The sequence below is a fragment of the Bos indicus genome, chromosome 11 (assembly GCF_029378745.1).
Source record: "Bos indicus isolate NIAB-ARS_2022 breed Sahiwal x Tharparkar chromosome 11, NIAB-ARS_B.indTharparkar_mat_pri_1.0, whole genome shotgun sequence".
NCBI lineage: Eukaryota > Metazoa > Chordata > Mammalia > Artiodactyla > Bovidae > Bos > Bos indicus.
In genome coordinates, this window is record NC_091770.1 from 1,976,327 (window position 1) to 2,001,647 (window position 25,321).

The window sequence follows — 25,321 nt, forward strand, 5'->3', positions numbered from 1 at the left end:
TGAATGCTGGGAGGGGGTGTCTTACCTTTGAAGGCTGGGCAATGAGTGCATCATTTAATTATCCAAGTAATTAATGAATATCCACTTCCTGAAGGGCTAGAGGACCCCTGACAAGGACACATGCGGTTAGTTCCCGCTGTGGGGCTGTTGGGAGGCTGGAGAGAGAGAGAAAGCAAGGGAAATGCCGGGAGTAGAGTTCAAGAGATGGTGTCAAGGAGTTGGGAAGGATGAAGAATAATTAATGCAGAATAATGAGGAAAAGGAAAACAAGCTCCCCCCTCCCAGAAGACAGTGAACACTCAGAAAATCTGCTGATGCTTTGCACCTCCCCACACGTCTGGGACAGTCTTGCTTTGGATGGAAGAAGAAACACCAGGATTAGATTTGGCTGCTTATAACAGAACAACCCAAATAACAGTGGTTTGAACACATTTGCTTACATTTCTCACACAGAGTCCAGAGGGAGGCAATAGAGGGCTGGCACCCTATGATCCACAGGGACTAAGGGCCATCTGTCTCAGCATGGACTCAGGCTCCATCTGTCTCACTGGCTTCCATTCGAGAGGTTACCTTCACGTCCAAAATGGCTGCTGGAGTTCCAGCCAACACACACAGGCTGCAGGGAGTAGAAAAAAGGAAGGGCCAAAAAAACCAACAACCCTCTAATAAAATCAGGGCTTTGTGAGTAAGGAAGAGTGGATATTGGGCTGGTGTGTGCCAGTCTCCCCCCCAGCTCCATGCCCTTCCCCCCGAGATGGATTCCTGCCTCTCTGTCACTCATGAGGACAAGCAGTCCAGAATGGGCTTGTGGCTGCTGGCTCCAGGCCACCCCGCCCCTGACCCCAGGCCACCCCCCGCCCCCCGCACTGTCTGCTCCATCTCAGTGGTGTCAGGAGGATCGGCAGAGGTGCTGACGTGAGACCCTTCGAGCACGCCGGCGGGGCGTGTTGAAAAGGTGTTTTTCTCCCCGTCGCCTTAAGTCTCCCCGCCACCTCCAGGCAGACAGGGCAGGAGTAGAGAAACGTAGAGCCTCGTCACAGGCTCACACACTGAGTGCTCACTGTATACATGTGCCACAGCCGTCACAGGTCATGCGCATCCTCGGGCATCAGTCTGAGCCTGCGACGCACGGCCACACCCCGTGGCTGTACCCATGGTTGGCCAGGTTGCCGAACCTGCAGAGGTGGGGCTCTCAACTGAGTCAGGCTGCGTGCAGGTTTGCATTCAGCCTGCTGTGTCCACCAGCCTCCCGACAACCCCCCTTCTCTTGCCTTTCCCCCACTGGCTCCTACCTGCCAGGAGGTCACGCCCTGTCCCTGCCAGATGAGTGTGGTGAGTGGTTCCCGTCCTCCACATGCATCTGGCCCTTCCCTTGGTTATCATGACCCCACACTGGCCCCTGCCCTCTCTCACAGCCAGGCCCCAGTGTGTCCACCATGCCTGCCAGTGCCCTTCCTACAGCTGGCCTGGCTGGAGACTGGAGCGGACCCCACACCTTCGGCTGTGGGCCAGGCTGGGACAGTGATCACCACTGTCACCAAGGTCAGCAGGGAGATTATGAAAAATCAGCTTCCTCTCAGTGGTAAAGAATCTGCTTGTAATGCAGGAGACGCGTGTGTGATCGCTGGGTCAGGAAGATTCCCTGGAGAAGGAAAATGACAACCCGCTCCAGTATTCTTGCCTGGAGAATCCCATGGACAGGGAGTCTGAGGGCCTACATACCCCTACATTCTTGTGGGGTCACAAGAATCAGACACGACTTAGCGACTAAACTGCCACCACCAGTAGTGGCAATAGGGGCGACAGTTCGGAGCGCAGGCTGGGAGGTGGCCTGACCCATCCGTCCTCAGCGCCTGTCACTGTCATCTGTGGATCCTCACAAAGTCCTGGGAGGGTGGGCCCTGCCACTTCCCCTTCTGTAGACATGAGGCTTGGGGTTGAGGGTGGCGGGGGTGGGCGTGCAGCTCGCCCAGCACAGGGCCGGGACTTGAACTCCCTGAGATCTTAGGAAAAAGGAGCAAGCAGAACCCTTGCTCTGCTCCTGGGTCTTCAGGGAGAGCTGTCTTCATGGCCCGGCATGTCCACTGGGACCCTCTACCTGCCCAGGTTCCTGCCTTCTTGCAGGGAGTTTGTGGGAGGCGGTCCCTAATTGTTTCCCTTATTTCCACGTATAGTAATCACATCCCTGAATTGAATGGCAAGTAAAGTGGTCCTGGGTGTTCTCTGGGACAAGGCCAGGGCCGAAGGGCAGAGCCCTAAAGTGGCCGCTCCTCCCTCCAGGGTCCTTCCAACAGGCTCTGCACCTGGATTCTCTCTCTGGACCCCCACGCGGCCCCCCAGGTAGTGCTTGGTATTGTACCCACTTTACAGATGAGGAAACTAAGGCCCACCCTAGATTGCAAGCTACAAAGTGTTACAGTGGGAATTTGAACCCTGCTCTGTCTTACTCCAAAGCTCAGTTCCCTACGGCTTGTGGGTGGGGATGAATGGGGATGTCATGGGAGAAGGCTACAGGGAGAGAGGAGTGTGCCTATAATCAGGCAGCTGGTTATAGGAGATGCCCCACCCCGGTTGGGGGCTGGCCCCATGGAGTTGTGGCCTATTGCACCCTCCGAATACTTTAGTGAGTACACTTGGGTCAGACCCCACCCCAACCATGCCTCCTGGATTATTCGTGTGACCTTGAGCCAGCCACATCCCCTTTTCTGGGGGCTCCAAAGGATAAGACCCCAATGTTTTGACACTAGGAGCCCTTTTCTTATCCAAATCTGCGGCAAGCATGGGAGCTGCTTTGCCAGCTGGGGCTGGGGGGCCATCTGCTCTCCCACACCAGCCCCCTCCCAGGAGCATCTGCACAGCCCTGAATGTGGCCTCTGTGAGGAAGAGGGGAGACCCTGGTTTCCAAGGCAAAGAAAAAAGAAGGGAAAGCACTTGGCGCGCCTCCCTTTGCTGGTCCTGCAGCCCCGGCCGGAAGGAGACAGAGCGCGAAGGAGGGTGCAGTGTGGAGTGAGTCACTGTGCGGCCCCTCCCGCAGCTCCAGCTGACTGATGTTTCTCTGGAACAGGCAGGTGCATCTGTCAGCTGTGATCAGCCCACATCCCGGAGCGTCACAGAGCATCCACGTGATGGGGACAAGCCAAGGGGACCCGCAGGCGCCAGAGTGAGGGGTGGGTGTGGGGTTAGCTGAGCTGACCTGAGAAGGACGGCTGAAAGGGCCTGTCCCAGCTCCCCAGCTGGCCCAACTCTGATCTGTTGCCTGAGGTCTCTGCCCAGCGCTCCCCTCCAGCAGGCGGCCCACACCCACGCCAGGCTCAGCCAGGCAGAGCAATGCTGGTCTTTCCCGGCCTCACCTCTACCTCTTTGGCCGCCCCCTGCCCTCCCTGGCCCCCCAGCACATGCCTTTCGAGGCAGGCAAGGGATAAATCCGAGACCTGCTGCTGCTGCTGTGCCCTGTGCCCAGTCCACCCTGGCCCTGTGTTCAGATTCTCTCTCGGCACTTCACTGGTGGTCCAGTGGTTAAGACTCTGAACTTCCATTGCAGGGGGCTCAGGTTTGATCCCTGGTCAGGAGATGCAAGAGACGTGGGTTCAATCCCTGGGTCTGGAAGATCCCCTGGAGGAGGGCATGATGACCCACTCCAGTATTCTTGCCTGGAGAATCTCATGGATAGAGGAGCCTGGTGGGCTACAGTCCACAGCATCACAAAGAGTCAGACACGACTGAAGCCACTTACCACACATGGGTTCTATCCTTGGTAAGGGAACTAAGAGTCCACATGCCACGGTGTGCAGCTATTAAAAAAAGATCTTGTCTCAAGATGGGCCCTCTGGGCAGTGACTCCAGAGCGCCAAGTACTCGCCCCAACTCTGCCCAAGTGACACTGTGAGCGTGGGCAGCGTCCATCCCCTCCCTGGGCCGCAGATATGCTCATCGCCTCTGCCAGGCCCTCACCTGAGGTTGGGCCCTATGCTGAGCCGTGGGGGCTGGGGGGCCATAGTGCAGATCACCCTGCCCCTACATACGTGTATGCCCCCTGGCCCGTCACAGAGCCCACCCCCAGCATTTGGAATTGACGGGCCAGCCACGCCCGAATGTAGCTGCGGAAGTAACACGGCTGTGCCTCTGGGCTCAGTTCCAGGCCCCTCATGCCTTAGCTGTGTGTCTTCAGACAAGTTAGTTAGCTTCTCTGTTCCACCGGCTCCTCATTTTCCTTCTTGGTAAATAAGATCCTCCACCAACCCCGCCCCCCAACACCCGTGCATAGAGAGAACTCTGTAAATAGTGTGAGTATCAGTGTTGTCATTTTGGGGTTACTGAGTCGAGCCTGTGAAGGGCACCCCAATGGGATAGTGTGATCTGTGAGCGGCTCAAGTCCACCCCCGGGTTGGTGAGAAGCCTTCATTGCCTGGGCAGCAACGGGCAGGTGAGGAGATGGTGGGCTGCCGGATGTGGCAGCACCAGAAGCAGGGCAGCAACCCCCCAGCGGCCCCCGCCTCGGCGCCAGTGTTCTGAGTGGATCAGCACCCAGGCATGTGTGTGTGTGCGTGTGTATGCGTGCCTGTGTGCACGTGTGAGTTCTGCAGGGGCTCACGACAGTCTCGCCTCCCCTCCCATCCGGGAGGCAGGCTGCCTGGCTGGCGTCTATTGATGCCCAGGGGTGGGAGGAAAACCAAGCGCTCCCCGCTCCTCCTGCGAAGCCTTCCCATCCCAAATCCTCAGGGCCTGCATGACTCGACGCCCACTGCCACTTCCTGCCATCTGTCCCGAGTGATGGAAATAGAGCGAGCGAAGACGAGTGGGTGCTCACGAGCCTGCCTGCAGCAGTCCCCACGGACAGGGTCAGGGCGCCAGGCAGCCCCACACCTGGAGCCTACACGTCCCTGCCGGTCCAGGCTCTGGGTTCGAGACAGCCCCCCTCCCCACCCCCGCTGGGAGAAAGGGAGAGTGTGAATGCGAGACCCCTTCTTCCCACAGATAAGGCCCAGAATTTCCTATCTGGTGGGATAAGCACTCTAAACCTTGGCTGCACTTTCAGATTGACTGTCGAGCTTTATAAAAATAGAGTGGTGCAGGCCCCACTGAATCAATAATGCAGCCCCCGGGGAAGGCAGAGGTGGGGAGACTTCCCAAGTGATTCTGCTGTGCAGCCAGCTGAGCAGAGTGAGTTGGGTGGCCCTGCTGATGTCACTGGGTCATGGACTGGGCCCTGCCCCTGCATGGGGCAGCCAGACCCTCACACAGCACCAGGAGGGTGAAGGATAGTGCTGATCACTCCTGCTGGGGGTGGGGCGTGTCACCTTATTTAACCTCCCCCATAGTCCTGTGAATTATACCCACTTTATAGACAAGCAAACTGAGGCTTGGGTCTTCCCCCACGGCTCAGTGGAAAGAATCCGCCTGCAATGCAGGAGACACAGTTAACATGGGTTCGATCCCTGGATTGGGAAGATCTTCTCGAGGAGGGAATGGCAACGTGCACAAGTATCATTGCATGGGAAAATCCCATGGACAGAGGAGCCCGGTGGGCTACAGTCCATAGAATCACAAAGAGTCGGACATGACTGAAGCGACTGAACACACACACACACACAATGAGTCTCAGAGTGGTCAAGAACTTCATCCAAGGTCTCCCAGCCAGGAGAAAAGGGCCCAAGTTTCAAGTCCCTGCCTGGTTGACCACAGACCTCTTCCCACCATACTTGACTGAAATATCATTCTGCTGGAAATCTTCCCTCCCCCACCCCCCAAAAGTCTTCCCTCCCTCCCCAGCTAGGTGTGTTTTCTGAGTTAGAGGCCAGTGGGTCCTGGCGGCCCTTAGGAAGCTGTTCGTGCTGTTTCTCATGCACAAACGCCTGTAAGCATTTGGGAGAAGCTAGGCGTGCCTTTGCGTATGCGTGACCTCGATCACTTTACCTCTGGGGAAAGGAGCCTGGGTGTTTTCAGCCCAAAGGCTGCCACCTATGTGCCCACAGGTCACCTCTGCCAAGCCTTCTCTGAGATGCTCTTTGGGGGTTTTCTGGAGCCCAGGTGACAAGAACCCCAAAGACTGAGCCAGTTGCTCAAAGGTGTGTCCCTAACGGCCTGACCGCACGGGCCTCCACAGGATGGAGCTGTGCCCACTGGGCATGGGGCAGTGCCTGGTGGGCTGCTGGCCTTTCTGGGGGCCTGTGGAGCCACAGGGTAGAATGTCCCAGTTGCGGTCCCAGTGGTTTGTTTAAAATGCTCTGGCCTCTTTCTGTGGCGTGGTGAAAACTCTCAGATGGTGATTGAGAATGGAGTGTTCTCATGGAGAGTCTGGACTGCATTTGCGGGGAGCTGGAAGGCATGGGGGGTATTCTTCCTGTACCATCTCCATGGTGTTGATGTCAAAGTTACTGAGGAGTCACCTTGACCCTTCCGTTGCTGCCCACATCTATGGCAGAACCTAAATACCCACCACACTAATATGCCCCCACCTGTCCCACTGCGGGCATCCGGCTCCGTGCTCTACCATTTTCCCCTCAACCTGGGCAGATCCCAAGCTGGCCTTCGGCCTCATTGTGCCCCAGTTGCCCTCCACGCTCCACCAGACCACCTTTCTGAAGCAACTCTGACAGGCCCTCGTCTGGACTTGGGTGGGAGAGAGGAGCTGGGGATCAGGTGTGCCCTGGTAGCAGCAAGCTGCCCGCGGCCCCACAGCTGGAAGGTCTAGAAGGTGCCGGCCAGCAGACATGAATTTCATGGCGCTTCCCTCGTGGTCCAGTGGTTAAGGATCCACCTGCCAGTGCAGGGGATTCGGGTTCGGCCCCAGTCGGGAAACTAAGATCCCGTAAGCCGTGGGGCAGCTGAGCCTGTACGCCTCAACCGGACAGAAGCCCACGTGCTGCAGTGGAGATCTCATGACGCAACTGAGGCCCAACACGGCCAAAAATAAATATTATTTTTTTTAAAGAAGTGTATTGCAAGGCACAAGTGTCACTTTAAATGGCCAGGCAGATACATTAAAGAAAGTAAATTAAAAGAGAAAATTTTTAAATAATATATTCTATTTAATCCAATGTAAATATTATTTCAGTGTGTGCTCAATATAAAAATTGTTAATAAGTTATTATCCTACTAAGAAGAATTTGAAATCTGGTGTGTATTTGCACTGATGGCACGTCTGCATTTGGACTAGTCTCGTTTCAAACATTCAGTAGCCACATCCAGCGCGTGGCTGAGGCGTGGGGCACCCAGTCCCAGAGGACTCAGTTCTCTGAGCTGAGCTGAGCAAGGGAGCCCTCAGACTGCAAGTTTTCTAGCTGTTGGTATTCCTTCACCGATTTTATCTTGCCTGCTGCAACCTGTGCTATAGTTTATTTTTCTTTAAATTAACTCATGTTTTAAATTTCCATAAATTCAGTTAAAAGGGAATCAGTAGATCATTCTTGTAAAAGGAGAGCTGGTAGCAGGTGAAGAGGTAACCATAACAACGCCCCCAAAACAAACAAGAGCACTGAGTTCTAGCGGCTCTCCGACCCTCCTTCCTCCCACTCTTGCCTGCTGAGGCTCTGAGCTGAAGCTAGAGGGATGCTTCGGGCACCCAGAGTCTCAGCCAGGGTCCCCAGCTTCTGGGATCTAATACCTGATGATCTGAGGTGGAGCTGACATCATAACAATGGGAAGAGAGTGCACAGTAAACGTAATGCTCTTGAGTCATCCCCAAACCATCCCCCCTCCAGTCCACGGAAGAATTGTCTTCCACGAGACCCGTCCCTGGTGCCAGAGGGGCTGAGGACCGCTGGTCTAAGTCATCCCCTCTCCCAGACAGGAGGTTCTCCCAGGCGTTCCCTTCCTGGAGCCAATGCATGTGTGCGCTAAGTCCCTGCAGTCATGTCCAACTCTTCGTGACCCCATGGACTGTAGCCCGCCAGTCTCCTCTGTCCATGGGATTCTCCAGGCAAGAATTCTAGAGTGGGTTACCATGGCCTCCCCCAGGGGATCTTCCCACCCCAGGGATTGAACCCCTGTCCCCTGCATTGGAGGCAGATTCTTTGCCCCTGAGCCAGCTGGGAAATGCCCTGGAGCCAATGACCTCCAGCCAAAGCCCCACAGTGAACACACCTGGATGTGAACGAGCGGGGCTGGCTCCCCGTTGGCCTTGGGCAACAGAGAACACACCAGATGGGAACATGGCGATCTTGGTGAGAGGGTATCAGAAAGACCTATTTCAGGATTTGTGCTCCAGCTGGGTGATTTGCCGGAGGGCCTAAGGAACCCTGAAAGAGGGATGTGGGCTTAAACATGGCACCTCTCCAAGCACCCAACACAGTGCCTGATGGAAAGCAGAGGCCTCCCCAGCACGCTGCCCTTTCTGTACACCCCCTGCTCTCCCAACTCCTCCTAGACCTGGGACTTGGAAGAAGGGAAGCTGACACCTGCCCCTGGACTCCCCTGGAGGGCAGGAGCTGCGAGTGTGGGCTGAGTGGCCAGAAATGTCTCAGCGTAGCTGCAGCGCTTGCCCTGAAGCTACCTTGTCAGCCTTGGAGGAGGCTGCAGGTCCCGGGCCAGCCTAGGGCCACTTCTGGGACCTGGCTCGGAATGCTCACTGCTGGGGACGCTGTGTGACCTCACGACCCAGATCTTCTGGCTTCACTGGTCTCTGCCACCCAGCTCTGGCCATCGCCTCCCCTGAGGGCCATGGAGGATGAAAGGATGGCTCCATCCTTGTTAAAATGCATCAGACAAGAGCAAGAGGGGAGAAAGCCTCAGCGAATTATGGCAAGAGCTTCAGAGGGCTTTCAGTCAGGCATTTTAGGATATTTATTGAGGGTTTTGTGTGTGTGTGTGTATTTTTAAAATATTCTTTTTTTTTTGTATGTGTGCAAGTATTTTTTTTTAATGGAAACTTCATTGAGACCATTGCAGACTCACTTGCAGTTGTAAGAAATAAAACAGAGGGGATTTCCTGGTGGTCCAGTGGCTAAGACTCTGAGCTCCCAATGCAGGGGGCCTGGGACTGATCTCTGCTCAGGGAACTAGAGCCCCCATGCTGCAGCAAATAAAAAAGATCCTGTGTTCCTGAAACCAAGACCTGCCATAGCCAAATAAATAAATAAATATTTAAAAAAGAACTGAAACAGATCCCGAGGACCCGTCACCCAGTTTTACACGCACTCGTGTGTGTTTAGCCCTGCGCACTTAAACACACAAACACGCAGTCCGTTCGTGTTTCCATCCCTGCAGTTAACACACGTGACAGTTCCATCACCTCAAGGACTCGTGTTGACCTTTCATAGCCACACCCACCTCCCCTCTTCCACCTTTCCCCCCATCCTTAACCCCTGTCCCACTAACCTGTTCCGTTTCTAAATTGTTGCCACTTTGAAGTGCTACGTAAATAGAATTACATCCTTTGTGACCTTTTGAAACTGTGGCCGTTCCGACAGTGTGACATCTCCTTGTGGTTTTGTTTGCCTCTCCCTGGCGGCTCATGATGTGGAGCGTCTTCTCACGGGCTTCGTGCCACCTGCCTGTCTTCCGTGGTGACATGTCTGTGCTAGTCGTCTGCCCATCTGCCAGCTAGAGGCTTTGTTCTTTTACTGCTGGGTTTGGAAGTGAGGGTCTTTTGGGTGTCAGGCTCTGTGATGGGGAAGAGCAGTTCACACAGGAGGCCAGGGCCGGCTCTAGGAGCCAACATTCCAGGAGAAAGAGACAGAAATGCACCCAGGTAAACAAATAAACAGGGTTAGTTCAACAGCCAGCTGTGCTGGGGATCACAGCAGGTACTGGTGTGGGTGAGGAGGTGGGGGTCTCCCAGCACCTGATCTGAGTGAGGCCTGACAGGGAGAAGCAGTCCATCTTGAATGTCCAGGAGGAGTGTGCAAGTGAGGGGGGAGGGATTGCAGGTAAAGGTGCAGAGAAGTGTACAGGGGGAGGGGGAGTGTGCAGGGGAGAGGGGAGTGTACAGGTGGGGGAGGGGAGTGTGCAGGGGGAGGGGGGAGGAATTGTGCAGGTGAGGGGGAGGAAATGCAGGTAGAGATGTGGAGAAGTGTACAGGAGGGGGAGTGTTCAGGGGGAGGGGATTGTGCAGGGGAGGGGGAGGGGTGTGCAGGGGAGGGGAGTGTGCAGGGGGGAGGGGGAGGGGAGTGTTCAGGGGGAGGGAGAGGGGTGTGCAGGGGGAAGGGAGTGTGCAGGGGGAGGGAGAGGGGTGTTCAGGGGGAGGGGAGTGTGCAGGGGGAGGGAGAGGGGTGTTCAGGGGGAGGGGAGTGTGCAGGGGGAGGGAGAGGGGTGTGCAGGGGGAGGGGAGTGTGCAGGGGGAGGGGAGTGTTCAGGGGGAGGGAGAGGGGTGTGCAGGGGGAGGGGGAGTGTACAGGGGAGGGAGAGGGGTGTTCAGGGGGAGGGGAGTGTGCAGGGGGAGGGAGAGGGGTGTGCAGGGGGAGGGGAGTGTGCAGGGGGAGGGAGAGGGGTGTGCAGGGGGAGGGGAGTGTGCAGGGGGAGGGGAGTGTGCAGGGGGAGGGAGAGGGGTGTGCAGGGGGAGGGGAGTGTGCAGGGGGGAGGGGGGAGTGTGTAGGGGAAGGGGGGTTTAGGCGTCCCTCCCCCACTTCCAAGGCCTCAGAAAGCCGCGCAGCACCGCCCATGGCTGAGACCCCCTGAAAGTTGGAACCAGGAGGCCCGAGTACAGCATGGCCCTGGCATGCCCCCAGGCATCTGAGGCTTAGTTTGTGCTTCTGTGCTTAGCCGCGCAGTCCTGTCTTTACAACCCTAGGGTCTGTAGCCTGCCAGGCTCCTCTGTCCATGGGACTCTCCAGGCAAGAATACTGGAGTGGGTTGCCATTTCCTCCTCTAGGGGATTTTCCTGACCCAGAGATCCAGCCTGTGTCTCCTGCATTGTAGGCAGATTCTTTACCCACTGGGCCACCTGGGAAGCCACCTGGGAGACTTAGTTTGCGCATCTTTAAAATGGGCGGGTGATAACAATGAGGTGCCCTTAAGGCCCAGAAGTGCAGGAGTGGGGTTCTCCGCCCTGCCCTGTGGGCCCTCCCAGCAGGGCCCCGTCTCAGTAGGACAGAACCCCAGGTCACCTGCTCAGGATCTCAGCACAACAGCCCAGGCCTGACTGCAAGACAGAGTCCTCAGGACTAGCCGCGGGCTCCGTGAGGGCCACCCGTGCCGGCCACCCAGGGCTGTCCTGAGGCAGGGGCACCGACAGACAGCTCCTGCCCAGGCTCTGAGCCCCTCTTGGGTTTCCCCTCTGACCTTCTCCACTCAGCCCACGTACAGAGCGTTCAGCAAAGAATTCATGAAATCATGAAGGGCCAGCTGCCCATCGTCCCCCACCTGCCTCCTGGGCTGAAATAAAGACCTGATTCATTGAGGCCTTTTCTCTCCTGAATAAGATCATTAATAATGGAGAAGGTCTCTGTCAGCCTGAGCAGGGCCTGTGCACGTGTGTGTGTGTGTGTGTGTGTGTGTGTGTTAATGTGTAGGGCGCCTCCCTCAGCATCCCTGGCACCTGGGGCCTCCGGCCACCCCCACCAAAGCCCCTTTCTGCCCTGTTGGGATGGTGAGCCCAGTCCGGCTATAGCTCTGCGCACCACTGACCACCCCCGACAGCAGGCCAGGCTAAGCCTGGGAGAAGGGAAGAGCGTGGAGGGGCTGCTGAGCATGTTTGTTGGAGGGGCGGCCTGTGGGGGCAACAGCCACGGGGGGGACGGGCAGCTGGGACCTGGCTGGAAAGATCGCAAAAGTCAGGATAAGTGGTTGGGTGTTGCTGGGTCTAGACAGCTGCTTCATCAAAAGCTGACCAGGAGGCCCACCGCCCAGCCCCAAATACGGACTGCCCTCGTGGGGCCATGAGCCAGCTCAGCTCCTGGAGGGCTCCCCCAGCCAACGAGAGCCCGCAGGAGGCAGCGCACCAGCCTCTCCTCACCTGAGCGTTTGCTCAGACTCCACAGTTTCGGGGACGTTTGTAGGGTTTTTCTTATTCGTCAAGTTTAGGAAAGCCACCACAGAGGACAGGCAAGAACCCAAAAGGCCAGAAGCTTGCTTTCGCAGCTCTCCTTGCAGCCAGAGAGGAGACATATGACGTGGGCTGGGACAGTCTGACTCCTTTGCTCTTGACCTTGAACCAGGAGCCAGTGACTCAGCCGAGACTCCCACAGGGTGGTGACACCAGTGGGGGGTCCCAGGCCCAGTGTCCCTGGATGGCCACGCCAGCAGCAACAGAGGTCCTTGTCCTGGCCCCCGGGTGTCCATGACTGAGGTCTGGCTGTCCGTCAGCCTGCTCTTTGCTCTGGTCTGTCTTCCAAGCCTGGCTCTGTCTGTCCCGGGGAGGCTGCGAATGGCCTGGGTCCCCCACCATTGATTCCTCTCCAGTTACCATCCACCTGGGTGCATTTTTCTGGTCCTTGTACCCAAGAACCCACCCATCGCAGGGGCCGTGCTGGAGTCTCTGCATCTGCAGAACTTGCCCGAATGTACATCTGTTTGTGATGTGTTTCAGACACTCATATACTTTTCAGGACCGTATAAATGTCTGCCTACGATGTGGGAGTCACAGGAGACATGGGTGGGATCGCTGGGTCTGGAAGATCCCCTGGAGGAGGAAATGGCAACCCACTACAGTATTCTTGCCTGGAGAGTCCCATGGACAGAGGAACCCGGCGGGCTACAGTCCTTGAGGTTGCAAAGAGATGGACACGACTGAAGTGACTGAGCACGCGTAAATGTAGTGAAATCCCATGGCCCTGGAAGGATATCATCCTGGCCATCATCCTGGCCAGTCCGCCCACCCACTCAGAACCAGGGCCCACGTGGGGGCGCTGCTTCCTCCCGCTCCTGGAACTCAGATCGCGCGTACTGAGTACAGCGAACCTGGGGGCGACCTGGGGCCGTGACCCGACAGGCACAACTGGGGCACAGCCATCCTGAGCAGGGGGCATGACGCACAGGCAACGAGTCAGACTCAGCAGATGCCCAGAGGGGCCACCCTGCTGCCCGCCTGGGCGCTGAGGATGCTGGGCCAATGACGGGCTACGGGAGGGCAGGCCAGGTGAGAGTGCTCCACTTATCAATGCAGGAAAACAAGTCTTGCAGCTCCGGGGTCCACTGTGCCCGCTGGCTGTCCTTTCCTGACCCACACTCGGTGGGGCTCACAGCCCAGCATCTCAACAACTCACCCGCAGCTCCCTGCCCCAAGACTCCATCCGCCAGTTGTCTGAGTTGTTTCTGCAGATGGTTACGCAGTGTAGAGTGGTGGGTTCCATCCACGTGCCCCCTCCCAGGGAAGTCGTCAGGCCCTTCTGCAGCCTCTATTTGCCTCAAGGTAAAATAATAATAATAATAATCAGGGGCTTCCCAGGTAGCTCAGTGGTAAAGAATCTGCCTGCCAATGCAGGAGACCCAGGTTCAATCCCTGGGTCAGAAAGATCCCCTGGAGCAGGAAACGGCAACCCACTCCAGTATGCTTGCCTGGAGAGTCCCATGGACAGAGGAGACTGGCAGGCTACAGTCCTTTGTGTCGTAAAGAGACGGACACGACGGAGCGACTGAGCACGAACGCAAAAAATATTGAGGGCTCTAGAGTGAAGCAAGGAGGCCCGACTTTGCTGTGTGGCCCAGTGTGGATCTACCCCCATCTCTGGGCTTAGTCACTGAGGGATTTGGACTGGGATCTCTGACTGACATACAGACTTGTGTCGGGGTGCTGGGGAGGTTGATAAGCCAGTCTGGACCCTCACCTCCCTCCTTCCAAGGGCCCCATCATGTGCCAGAGCAGGTGCCCCGTGGAGAAGCCCACGGACCCTGCCCTCAGCTGGGAGTTCCTCCAGCAAGTCACCACTGCACAGTCCATGCGTGGTGGAGATGTGGATGCAAGGGTAGTCCCAACGCCCGCAGCTTTAGAGGCCAGGGTGCTTCATGCAGGAGATGGCTTTCTGGTTGGATCTTTTTTTAAAGTTTTACTGATTTTTATCTTGGGCTTTCCTAGTGAATCAGGCTGTAAAGACTCTGCCTGCAGTGCAGGAGACCTGGGTTCTATCTCTGTGTGGGGAAGATCCCCTGGAGCAGGGGATGGCTCCCCACTCCAGTATGCCTGCCTGGAGAATCTCATGGACAGAGGAGCCTGGTGGACTGCAGTCCATGGGGTCGAAAAGAGTACACGAATGAGCGACTAACACATTCACATTTTTATTTAATCTATTGATTATTATTTGGGGCTGCACGAGCTCTTCATTGCTACGTGCGGGCTTTCTCTAGATGTGGCACGTGGGGAATACTCGCTAACTGTGATGCGTAGGCTTCTCATTGTGGCGGCTTCTTGTTGCAGAGGACACACTCCAGGGCATGGACGGGCTTCAGTAGTTGCTGCCCGAGGGCTTAGTTGCCCTGCAGCACGTGGGTTCTTAGTTTCCCCACCAGGGACTCAACCCATGTCCCCTGCGTTGTAAGGCAGATTCTTGACCACTGGACCATCTGGGGAATCCCTGTTAGCTGGATCGTAAAGCATGAGCAGGGCTTGTGTGGAGGGAGTGTGTGTTCACAGATCAGCCTAGCGAGGCTGGCAGGGAGCGTGCCTGCGAGCAGAGGGTGCCCAGCCCCACAGTGGCCTTGAACATCCTTCTCAGCCCACTCCTCCAGCTTGGATCACCAGCGGACACTGCGCTTGCAAGGTGGCCTTGCCATGCAGGGACAGAGGCTTCTTGGAGAGAGAGGGGGAGGGTTGAGAGATGGGGCAGGAGGTGACCAACGCCGGGGGCAGTGGTGCCCTGGGAATCGTCCAGTGGGCCAGGGGGCTCCTCTCACACGCCCCCGGAAGGTAAGGGCCTGTGTGGAGTGAAGGACCTCCCTGAGGAGGAGGATCTGGAGGGGACGATCTGCAGGTGCCCTTGGTGAACCAGGGCTCACGGTCTCTCTGCCTGTTCCTGCTGCAGGAGGTGATGAAGGTGTCCGACGGCAGCCTCCTGGGGGAGCCCGGGCGCACTCCACTGAGCAAGAAGGAGGGCGTGAAGTGGCAGCGGCCGAGGCTCACCCGGCAGGCCCTGATGCGGTGCTGCCTGGTCAAGTGGATCCTGTCCAGCGCGGCCCCGCAGGGCTCAGGTAGGGGCTGGGCCCCCTGGGGAGAGGGTGGGTGTCTGTCCTGAGCTCAGAGACCTACCTGAGGACCCCAGCCTGGACCTCTGCAGGGAGGGGCTTCTATTCACTCACGCCTGTCCCTGTGCATTGGTGTCCGTGCCCCACGGGGCACAGAGCTCGAGGCAGGGCCCAGGGAGGCAGGGAGTGTTGGGCCCTCACTGGGGTTCTCCCAGCCAGGAGGATGGAAAGGGGTTTCAGAGCCTTGCCGGCTGGGGGACCTTTAGCATCACACTCTTCCTGAGTCCTCGGTGAAAAGAGGGGCTGATGCCCTGCTACAGGGGCCTGGTGAGGAGGTGGCCCGGCCTTCGGCCTCCTCAGTCCTGCCTGCACAGCCCGAGGGCTGGCCATGTACCGCAGGCTGCGCTCCGGGCGTTGGCAGCACAGACAGCGGCCTGGCTCTTGCTGGGGCACTTGGGTGTCCGTGATGCAGTAAGTGGTGCAGGAGGGACTTGGTGCAGCCCCGTACTCTCACACACATGTGCTCATACCACACACTCACACTCATACACACCCACTAAAACCCGTGGGCACACACAGGCATGCACACCGCACACAGGCACACGTATCACGCACACTTCCCATGACCACACACACAAGGCGTGCTTGAGAGTCTGCCTCTTTGACTTTAAGGAAAAGGTGCGGACTTGGACCCCTGAGTGCTGTGTCTTGTTCATTGTCTCAGACACTCTCTGTGATTTCCAGAGAGACTCAGTCTCCTTGACTGGAAAATGGGGACATTCATGACCCCCAGCATCCCAGGCTTGATATGGTGGGGGGTCAGCCATGTGTGCAGGCCAGGCCCCTGTCCTTGACTTGCACCCCTACTCCACAGCACACTCATCTGCTTCCCAGAACCCCTGCCATCTGTGGTGCTTTGCCACCCTCCTCTGGCCTTTTTCTTCTCCACAGCAGCCTCCGTGGAGGCCCTGAAGCCTGTGAACACGTGTGAGGTCCATGGGGGTTCTCCACTTCTCGCGATGGAGCAGAAACATGAAGTCACTAAAAGTTCATGCAAACAGCTTAACTGGGAAGCTCACACCTTCACGGACTGTTTTTTCTGCAGCAGAGTAAAAGCAATTTGTTTTCCATCAGGGTAGGAACAAGGAGCAGACGTGAGCAGTGGCGACCTCATGTGGCCAGTCCTATGCGCCTAGAGGACTTGAGTCTGCTCTGACAGACCCCACGTGACCTCACTGGAGGCACAAATTTTTAATTTGATTGAAATGTAGTTGATTTATAATGTCGTGTTAATTTACGCTGCACAGCAGAGTGATTCAGTCACACATACATACATATATATTCCTTTCCATACTACTGCTGCTAAGTCGCTTCAGTCCTGTCCGACTCTGTGCGACCCCATAGACGGCAGCCCACGAGGCTCCTCTGTCCCTGGGATTCTCCAGGCAAGAACATTGGAGTGGGTCGCCATTGCCTTCCCCATTCCTTCCCATATTCTCTCCCATCGTGGTTTATCACAGGATATTGAACAGTTCCCGGTGCTGCGCAGTAGGAGCTCCTTTTTTATCCATCCTATAAGCAACAGTTTGCATCTGCTAATCCCAGACTCTCTCTCCGTCGCACCCCTGAGCCGCGGCCACCACAAGTCCGTTCTCTCTGTGAGTCTGTTCCCATTTTGCAGATAAGCGCATATGCCTTGTATTTAGAGTCCACATATAAGTGATATACGGTATTTGTCTATTTCTGACTTACTTCATTGAGTATGACAGTCTCTAGGTCCATCCAGGTTGCCACAGATGGTAGGATGTCATTCTCTTTAACGGCTGAGTAATATTCCATTGTGTCCTTGTGAAGTCATCTCTGACTCTTTTTGACCCCGTGGACTGCAGCACAGCAGGCTTCCCTGTCCTTCACTGTCTCCTGGAGTTTGCTCAAACTCATGTCCACTGAGTCGGTGATGCCATCCAACCTTCCCATCCTCTGTTGCTGCCTTCTCCTCCTGCCCTCAATCTATCCCAGCATCAGGGTCTTTTACAGTAAGTCAGTTCTTCGCATCAAGTGGCCAAAATATTGGCGCTTCAGCTTCAGCATCAGTCCTTCCAGTGAACACATATATTTTCCACATCTTCTTTATCCATTTATTCAAGGCTCCAATTCTCAAGGTCTCCCTGGCAGCAGCACAGGCTCCTTTTCCTCCTGTGACCTCACAGCCCCTCGGTGACCCGTGTCTGGTTCGCTCCGTCCTGGGTCCTCTCCACCCAGCAGCCCTCTCCCTGGCCCCAGGACTCTCTCCTGCTGAGCCCCAGCTTCCACCTTCCAGGAGGAACATCTGGCATGCTGTGGTCTTCAGGACAGTGCTGGAGTGTCCTGCACTGAGGCCTCTTGCACACCTACTTGTGGGTGGACACGCGGAAGAGCAAGCCAGGGAACAGGCTGCGTGTCCAGGGTCACAAGAGGGGACCACACCCACAGGTCCCACCTTTAGCTCAGGTGGGTTTGTGGATGGCAGGGTCTGTTCCCTGCAGCTCCTTCTAGAGCTGTGTGGAAGTGTTTGCTGAATGATTGGTCTCGGCCAGGAGGCAGAGGGGGCAGGGAAGGGGTGCACAGCCTAGGACACCACCAAGGGCTTTGCCCAGCCCTGCCATTCCCCTGGCGACCTGTTCACCAGACACCCTACCAGGCCGTGAGGGGGCATGCGGGGCACAGAAAACGTGCCCTTAGCTGTGTGGGGCAGGCGTGGAGGGCCGCACTGTTTTACTAAACCTAGAGAGCAAGTGTTCAGGAAGGTCACAAGAGTCCATGGGTCACACGGGCCAGGGCTGAGTGAGGGCTCTGACCCGGGGCGTCTTCCATGCGCTGCAGGCAGGGTGCCCACCTGGATGCACTCTCCCTGCCTTTTCTCTCGGGAGCTGTGGGAAATGGGGGTAACTCAGGGTCTATGGAGGCAGCAGCCACTCTTGGCAGCAGAGGAGCAGAGACCCCCAGCCTGCCCCCCTAGCCACTGGGCATTGCTCCCAGGCCTCGCGCCACAGTCTGAACAGCTCCCTTGCGTGTCCCTCTGGGATGCACTGTTGATGTGGTCATTCCGAGGGCTCTCGTGGAACGCTCAGCTGTGCCCAGGCAAGGTGCCTCTCTGCTCCTTTGGGAGCCTCCCGGGCTCTGGGTGCAGAGGCCAGCTGTGCCATTCAGCACCGCTCTGTCCCCGTGCTCAGCCTGGCCTGGCTGGGTGTCCTGGGCCAGGGCCTCCCGAAGGCGGGCAGGTGGCCAGGGCACTGTGCCCTCATGGCGGGTGGGCATGGTTTCCATCAGCAGAAGTGGTGCCCGAGACACCGATTTCTGGGACACCCTGGAGCAGGGGTCTGGCTCAGTGGAACACACAGGTGTCCTGAGCCTCTGCGACATGGCAGGAGTGTGCGGGACTCAGAGGCTGGGGTGCACGAAGACAAGGGCCAGGCCCGTGGCTGCTGCGGCCCGGGGGGTCAGCCCTGGCTGAGAAGAGCCTCAGCATGGGGTTGGCAGCAGGTCAGCAGGGGTGGTCTCTAAGATGGGTAGACCCAGGTCCCGGCAGCACAGAGAGGGCCATGGCCCCCACCCCACTCAGGAGGAGCGCCCGTCCTTGGCCCAGAAGTGTTTCCCCCCCCAACACCGGGGGCCCATCCTCAGTGACCCAGAGGCTGGGACTCTGAGCTGCTCTGCTTATCTCCCCAGCATCTTAAAGTCCTTCCTATTAGGATGCGAGGCGGCCTCGCCACGGACGCAGCTGAGCCACCAATCAGACCAACCTGTTTCTCAAGTCTGGCTCCCATGAAGCCTGTGAGACTGGGTGTTTTTAACTATAAGCCTGGAATAGTAACACCATCCACAGAGTAACCTGGGTCCAGCCGGGCTGGTGTAAGCAGAGAGGCACTTGCTCTAGGCTGTTGGGAACTTTGCAGAAACTCTAGAGGACCAGAGGAAGAGGCCTGGATGGGAAAAGGCCGGGGTCCTGCCTGCTGCTGTGGGGGACGCCCCCCGTCCCCACCCGTTCTGGCAGGGACCCTGGAGCTGCAGCCGCTCCTGCATGACAGTGTGGCCATCTCTGCATAAAGGGACACAGTCCTGCGCCCTCCCCCAGATGGAGACCCGGGATCTCGGCCACTGCTTCCATCTCTGGGAGGTGCTCATCTCTTCTGGGGTTTTGTCGACCCCTTGGAAGATCACAAAGTCACTGCCACCACCAGCACCCCTGGTTTAAAAAGTGGTAGTAGAAAGGTGTGTGTGGGGAGGACTTCCCTGGCAGCGCAGCAGACTGCAATGGTTAAGAATTCGCCTTCCAAAGCAGGGGGTGCAGGTTCGACCCCTGCCTGAGGGATTAAGATCCCACATGCCTCCCTGGCCAAGAAAACCAAAACGTAAAAACAGAAGCAAGGTCGTAACACATTCAACAAAGACTTTAAAAATGGTCCACATCAATAATAATAATAATTATAATAATAACACCTTTCAAAAAAGGAAAGGTACAGGGACAAAGAGTTGACTCATTGGAAAAGACTCTGATGCAGGGAGGGATTGGGGGCAGGAGCAGAAGGGAACGACAGAGCACGAGATGGCTGGATGGCATCACCGACTCAGTGGACATGGGTTTGGGTGAACTCTGGGAGATGGTGATGGACAGGGAGGCCTGGCATACTGCGGTCCATGGGGTCGCAAAGAGTCAGACGCGACTGAGCGACTGAACTGAACTGAACTGAATAGGGCCAGAAAGGTAAATTAGCTTGTCTGTAATACATAAGCATATATAAATACAGGCTAACAGAAGTTTGATGCGTTTGAAAGACCAAGATATACTCGACGTCACGTTTCAGAGTGAGACGCCAGGACTTCCCCAGTGGTCCGGTAGTGAAGCATCTGCCGGTCTGAGCCCGTGTGTAGAACATGCACCTACCTGGGGCTTCTGGACCCCCGACCCTGAGCTCATACTCAGCACCTGTGTGATGGCGGAGTGCTGTACACGCATGTGTCTTTAGAGCTGGGGGAGAGATGGACATTCGGCTCTCTCTACTTTTTTTTAAGGTTTTATTTACTAATTTGTATGTTTGTTTATTTTTGGCTGTGCTCAGCCTTCATTGCTGTGCTCCGGCTTTCTCTAGTTGCGGGGCAGGGGCTATTCCATTGCAGTCTGCAGACTTCTCATCGTGGACGCTTTTCTTGTCGCGGAGCACACAGGCAGCATGTTGGTTGCAGCATGTGGGATCTTTCCAGACCAGGGATCGAACCTGTGTCCCCTGCATTGGCAGGTGGATTCTTAAACCACTAGACCTCCAGGGAAGTCCCAAATGCTCAGCTCCTGACAGGCAACTGAGGTCTCAGGGCTACCTGGTGTCAGTCAGAGATTCCATCTCCCTGAGGGCCCAGGAGTGAGCCAAAAATAGTGTCACAAGAAGAAGAGATTTTTGCCGAAAAAAAAAAAAAAAGCAAGCCTGGTTTTGCTCAAAACCATAGCTTCTACTGGGGCCTGCCCTGGCCCCAGCAGAGCATCCTAACTTTTCTTAGACACACTGTGTGCCATCGAATGTGCTGGGTCATCAACCCAAGGGGAGACCTGCTTGTCTGGAGGCTGGACCTGCTGCACAGCCTTTGCTGTGCCGGAGCCGCGCCCTTCCCGGTGGTACTGGAGAAGCCCCGTCAATCGCTGCACTTTCTTTCACTGGCTGAGAGTACAAGGTGTGACAGTTTGCCTTTCACTTGGAATATTTCAACTTGCCTGCCCTCGCATGCAACAGCAACCCCAAGCAACAGTGGCTTCATTTAGACAGGAGCATGTATTAGTATCTCCTGTCTGAGAAACCTGGGCTAGGCAGTGGCTGGCACTGGTTTAGCAGCTTGAGGATATCGGAGTCAAGGTCTTGCAATTGTGTGTGTGTGTGTGTGTGTGCATTTTCCCTCAGTTGTTGCTCTGGCTCCAGCCATCATGGCTTTGCTCCTGACAAGAGAAAGGAAAAATCAGGGGAAAGGAGGAAGTGGGAGTGCCTACATTGGGAAAGCAGCACTTTCACAGAACTCTCTGGAAGATTTATGCTTATATTTTGCTGGGCAGAACTGAGCCACCCTGACTGCAGGGAAGGGGTGAGGATTGCCTTTAAAAAAAAAAAAAACCTGAGCACATTTGCACCCCCAAGGCAACCTGAATTCTGCAGGTTAGAAAGCAGAGGAGAATGCTGACATGCGGTTCTCTGTCACACGCACCGCATGGGGTTGTTTGGATGCCCAGACGGGCCTTAGCAAGCTGCCTGTGCACACTGCGAGCTCCAGGATGCGGGCCGGGGTCGTCAGCAACAAGGATCCCTTCCCACCTCCCCTTTCTCTACTCCGCAGAGGTGCCAGCAGGGCTTGGGGTTGGGGTCAGTGAGCACAGGTCAGAGGGGAAGAGCTAGCCAAAGGTCAGGTTCCCACCGTTCCCCCAGCTCTGCCCAGGGTCCCTGGCCCCTGAGCCTCCCAGGCGGGGACTCGGGCGGGGGCAAGGAAGTTCCCTTTCTGGCTGTCTAGAAGTCCTGCGACCTGGATAGGGCCCCTTTGCAGTGTGATCACACCCTCAGTTGAAAATCACACAAGGGCACCTCCTCCAGTGGTGGCGGAACTCAGGAACAGGGCCCACCCCGCCCTCACACCCTCCCAGCCCAGGAAGCTGCAGGAGCCCTTCTGTCTCCTGGGAGAGGGAGCACCCAGGTCCTGAGGAGCCAGGGTCAGGTGCAAGGTGAAGGGCTGGCTGGGGGGCAGGCGGTCCTGGGAAAGGCCAGAGCGGGGAGGGGAAGACAGAGCACGAGGAGGACAGGACAGGGCGGAGAGGCTGAGACACGGAGGGGCGACTGAGACCCACAGGATGGGCACTGAGATCAGGAGACAGAGGAGAGAGAGCGCGCTCTGAGCGCCTTCAGGCTGGGGAGAGGCGGGCAGAGAGGGGACAGAGAGGCTGGCGGGCTGGGCAGAACAAGGGGTCCCTGGACCAGGTCCCAGGATGGCGGGGCGCGGGGAGACCCCTGGCCCAGCTCGGCACCCTGCCCTGAGGCTGCAGGAGTGCCAGCAGGGCTGCACAACGCACCTGGGTGACATCATCAGCGTCTTCTTCCGCTTCATCTCGGGGAACCTGGCTCGAGGTGAGGACTGCCTGGGCTGGACTGGGGACCAGGGTGCCGGAAGGGGCAGGCTTGGGGCTTAAAACCGTGCCCTCCAGGAATGGGGCAGGGCTGATGGGGGGTGGAGGTGGTCCTGAAAGCAGAACAGGAAGGCACCCCAGCCTTAGAGTCCTGTCCTGTGACAGGTGGGCAGTGAGTACCAAGCTGGGGTTTCCCCACCCGTCTGCCTGGGGAGGAAAGCGGGTGGGAGGGGACTTCCTCTGCAGGGCTCATGGACTCAGGTACATCCCAGGCAGGAGGGAGCCGGCGCTCTCCGGCCGGCCTACCTGCCTTGTACACACCGACTCATTGCTGGGGTCTTCTCCTCTTGTCCCTCCCTTTCTGGAGACTCCTCTGCTCCTGCATCAAAGACTGATATGACATCTACAGCATAGATGAGAGAAAACGAGCCAGCCTGTGTAAAGGCCTGTGTGTGGAAAGTGCTCGAGGGGCAGAGAGCCTGGTGCGCCAAGTACTTGTCAAACTCACGAATGATGTTTTAAGGATAAAAATGAAAATTGAATATATAATCCATCATCTCAAAAATCAGTCAAATAATAATGGTTTAAAACTTTCAAAAGCAGTAATAAAACTCTTGGAATAGAAGAGACGATTCTGAGACTACCCTGGTGGTCCATTGGCTAAGACTCTCCCCACCCAATGCAGGGGGCTCGGGTTCGATCCCTGGTCAAGGAACTAGAGCCCGCAAGCTGCGACTAAAGATTCTGCATGCCACAACAAAGATGGAAGACTGGTACAGCCAAATAAATGCATAAAGGCAGGCTTCTGATACAGTGAAGGTTTGCAGAGGGAGCTCAGATGGGAGTATGCATTTAAGGAGGGGGCCGGTTGCAACCTTAGGGGCTTCCAGGGAGCATTCGGGCCAGTGCTGTTGTCAGGAATGGGAGCCCAGGGTCACTCCCCAGCTTTTCAAAAGAAGGGGAATTTTGCCCCCCCGCCCCGCCCCCCGCCACTTCCCACCCCATCTCTGTTCACGATGCCGCTAATTCCTGCCTCCCAGTTGCTAGACTTCCCCTCTCTAGGCTGTTGTTTTCCAGGAGGACAAAACTTTGAAGATGTTGGTCCTTGAAGACAGACGTCTGGGGGGTGGACCCAGGGGCAGAAGGAGGTGCCTGGAGTCACCAAGGCTTTGGCGGTGGAGACCCAGGTTTGCTTCCTGGGTCTGGAAGATCCCCTGGAGAAGAAAATGGCACCCCACTCCAGTATTCTTGCCTGGAGAATCCCATGGTCAGAGAAGCCTGGCGGGCTACAGTCTTTGGGGTTGCAAGAGTCGGACACGACTTAGCAACTAAACTGCTAGCTGCTCCCACTCGCTGCTGCTGCTTGGTGACCTGGAGCGTCTCTCCTGGCCACCCCGCGCCCCCTCCTCACTAACCAGAGTGGACGGAACAGCACCTGCTCCACAGGGCAGCTGCGAGGGCCAGGGGGCACCCTTGCTCAGTGGAGCTTCAGTCCACGGACGTCTTCATTGCTGGTGGCTTCAGGCATCTTTTCTAAATCTTTTTACCTGCCCGATACCTTGGCAGGTTCAGGGCTGCTTTCTCTCGCTCCCTCTGTCTCAGTCTTTCTAGAAAGGGAAGGAGGATACTGTGGGCCTCTGTCACCGAAGATTGCAGTCTGCCTCTGGGCCTCAGGGGCCTCAGGTCCCTCGTCTGACGACAATCAGAGGCTGGGATGCTGGTCTCCGTCTGAGCCCCTTCCAATTCTGGAGGCTGCTGGTTCTGGGATTCACAGCCTAGCTGGGGTGGGAGGGGCTGCCTGGGGGCAGGGAGCGAGGAGTTAAGCCAGGGGCAACTGCTAAAACACAAGTACTTGACTTCAACTTGCAAAACAATCTGAAGGAAGCGTGATTCTTTATCACCTCTGACTCTTTCAGTTGCTCTGTGCAGTTGCTCTTTCCAGCCCTTTGCATAAAAGGTTGTGCTCCTCCAGTGGTCATCTTTCAGGTGTTAGTGGGTGCTCCGGGAAGCCTTGTAGCTCCAGACTGTCATTCACCCCAGAATCCCTTCTTCTGACTCGTCTCAGGCTTCAGGTTGGAGCAGGAGGGCAGGGCACAGTCACCTCTGAGCATCTTTGCTCTTCCTCTGCAATGCTCTGGCTCAGAGCGGTGGCCAGGTCAGTGCCACCACCCAGCAGCTGCTTAGCCTCGACTCCCAAGTTTTGAGACTTCCCCTCTCCAGGCAGTGTTTCTTGGAGGAGGACAGACCCCTAGTTCTCTTCCACAGGGTCTGAGTGACCCTGCAGAAACGTGCCCTCTGCCTCCGTGACTATCGCTGCATAGGTGTCCAGGTCCCTGCCATCTTCCTGCCTGCCTCTGGCCAGTGTAGCCAGGACCATCACCTAACCTCCTCCAGGTGTGAGTCACACCCGCCTGGCCCTGCATCCCCCAGACTCCGGGGACACATGCCCAGATGCCTACAGGCTTCCCAGAAGCCCTTCAACTGGACAGAGACCAAAGGCCCCCTGGACGGGGAGAGGGGTGGAGGGAAGACGCCCCAGCACACCAGCCGGCCTTTCCAGGACCTTCCCTCCCTTCGCCTCGCCAGCCTTTTTCTTCTCTGCCCTCTGGTGGGGCCAAGAGGATGAGTCACAGAGTCAGTTTCTCAGTCCCCTCATGTGACCTGCAGAACTGGTCTTGGCCTTGCTGACCTCTGCCCAAACCCAACAGGAAAAGTCACACTTAATACCTGCATGTCAAACGTGCAATCCACACCAAGATGGGGAGGGCCTCAACTTCTGGGCCTTTTATCACACCTTGCCGCGGGTGCCCAGGCCCAGGGCTCCCAGGGACAAGGCAGGGACGGGGCAGAGGCCAGGAGGGGCCAGGAGAGAGGGCTTGGGCTCCAGAATGAGGCAGCAGAGGCCCCAGGTTACAGACAAAGGTGGGCACTGCTGGCTTGAATTGTCAAAGCATCCTTCTCAATGTGTTAAAAATATCATTCTACAAATAGACAGCATGTGTCAGGTCCTACTGAAGTCCTTAATGAGGCAACCAGCAGAGTGACAAAGCAAAAAAGAAACAGATTTTTAGAGGGGCTGGAAATAAAAGAAACATGGACATGTTATTGCTCAGGCATGAAACTAAGAAAGATTCAGGG

General features: G+C 56.6%; 1 protein-coding gene across 1 annotated transcript in view; it reads left to right on the forward strand.

The window, feature by feature from the left end:
* KCNIP3 (potassium voltage-gated channel interacting protein 3) overlaps positions 1-25,321 on the forward strand; it is a 95,791-nt gene that overhangs the window by 462 nt on the left and 70,008 nt on the right. Inside the window, exon 2 of the mRNA XM_070798199.1 lies at positions 14,892-15,057. Coding sequence (XP_070654300.1) covers positions 14,892-15,057 — 166 coding nt within the window. The remainder of the gene's footprint in view (positions 1-14,891; positions 15,058-25,321) is intronic.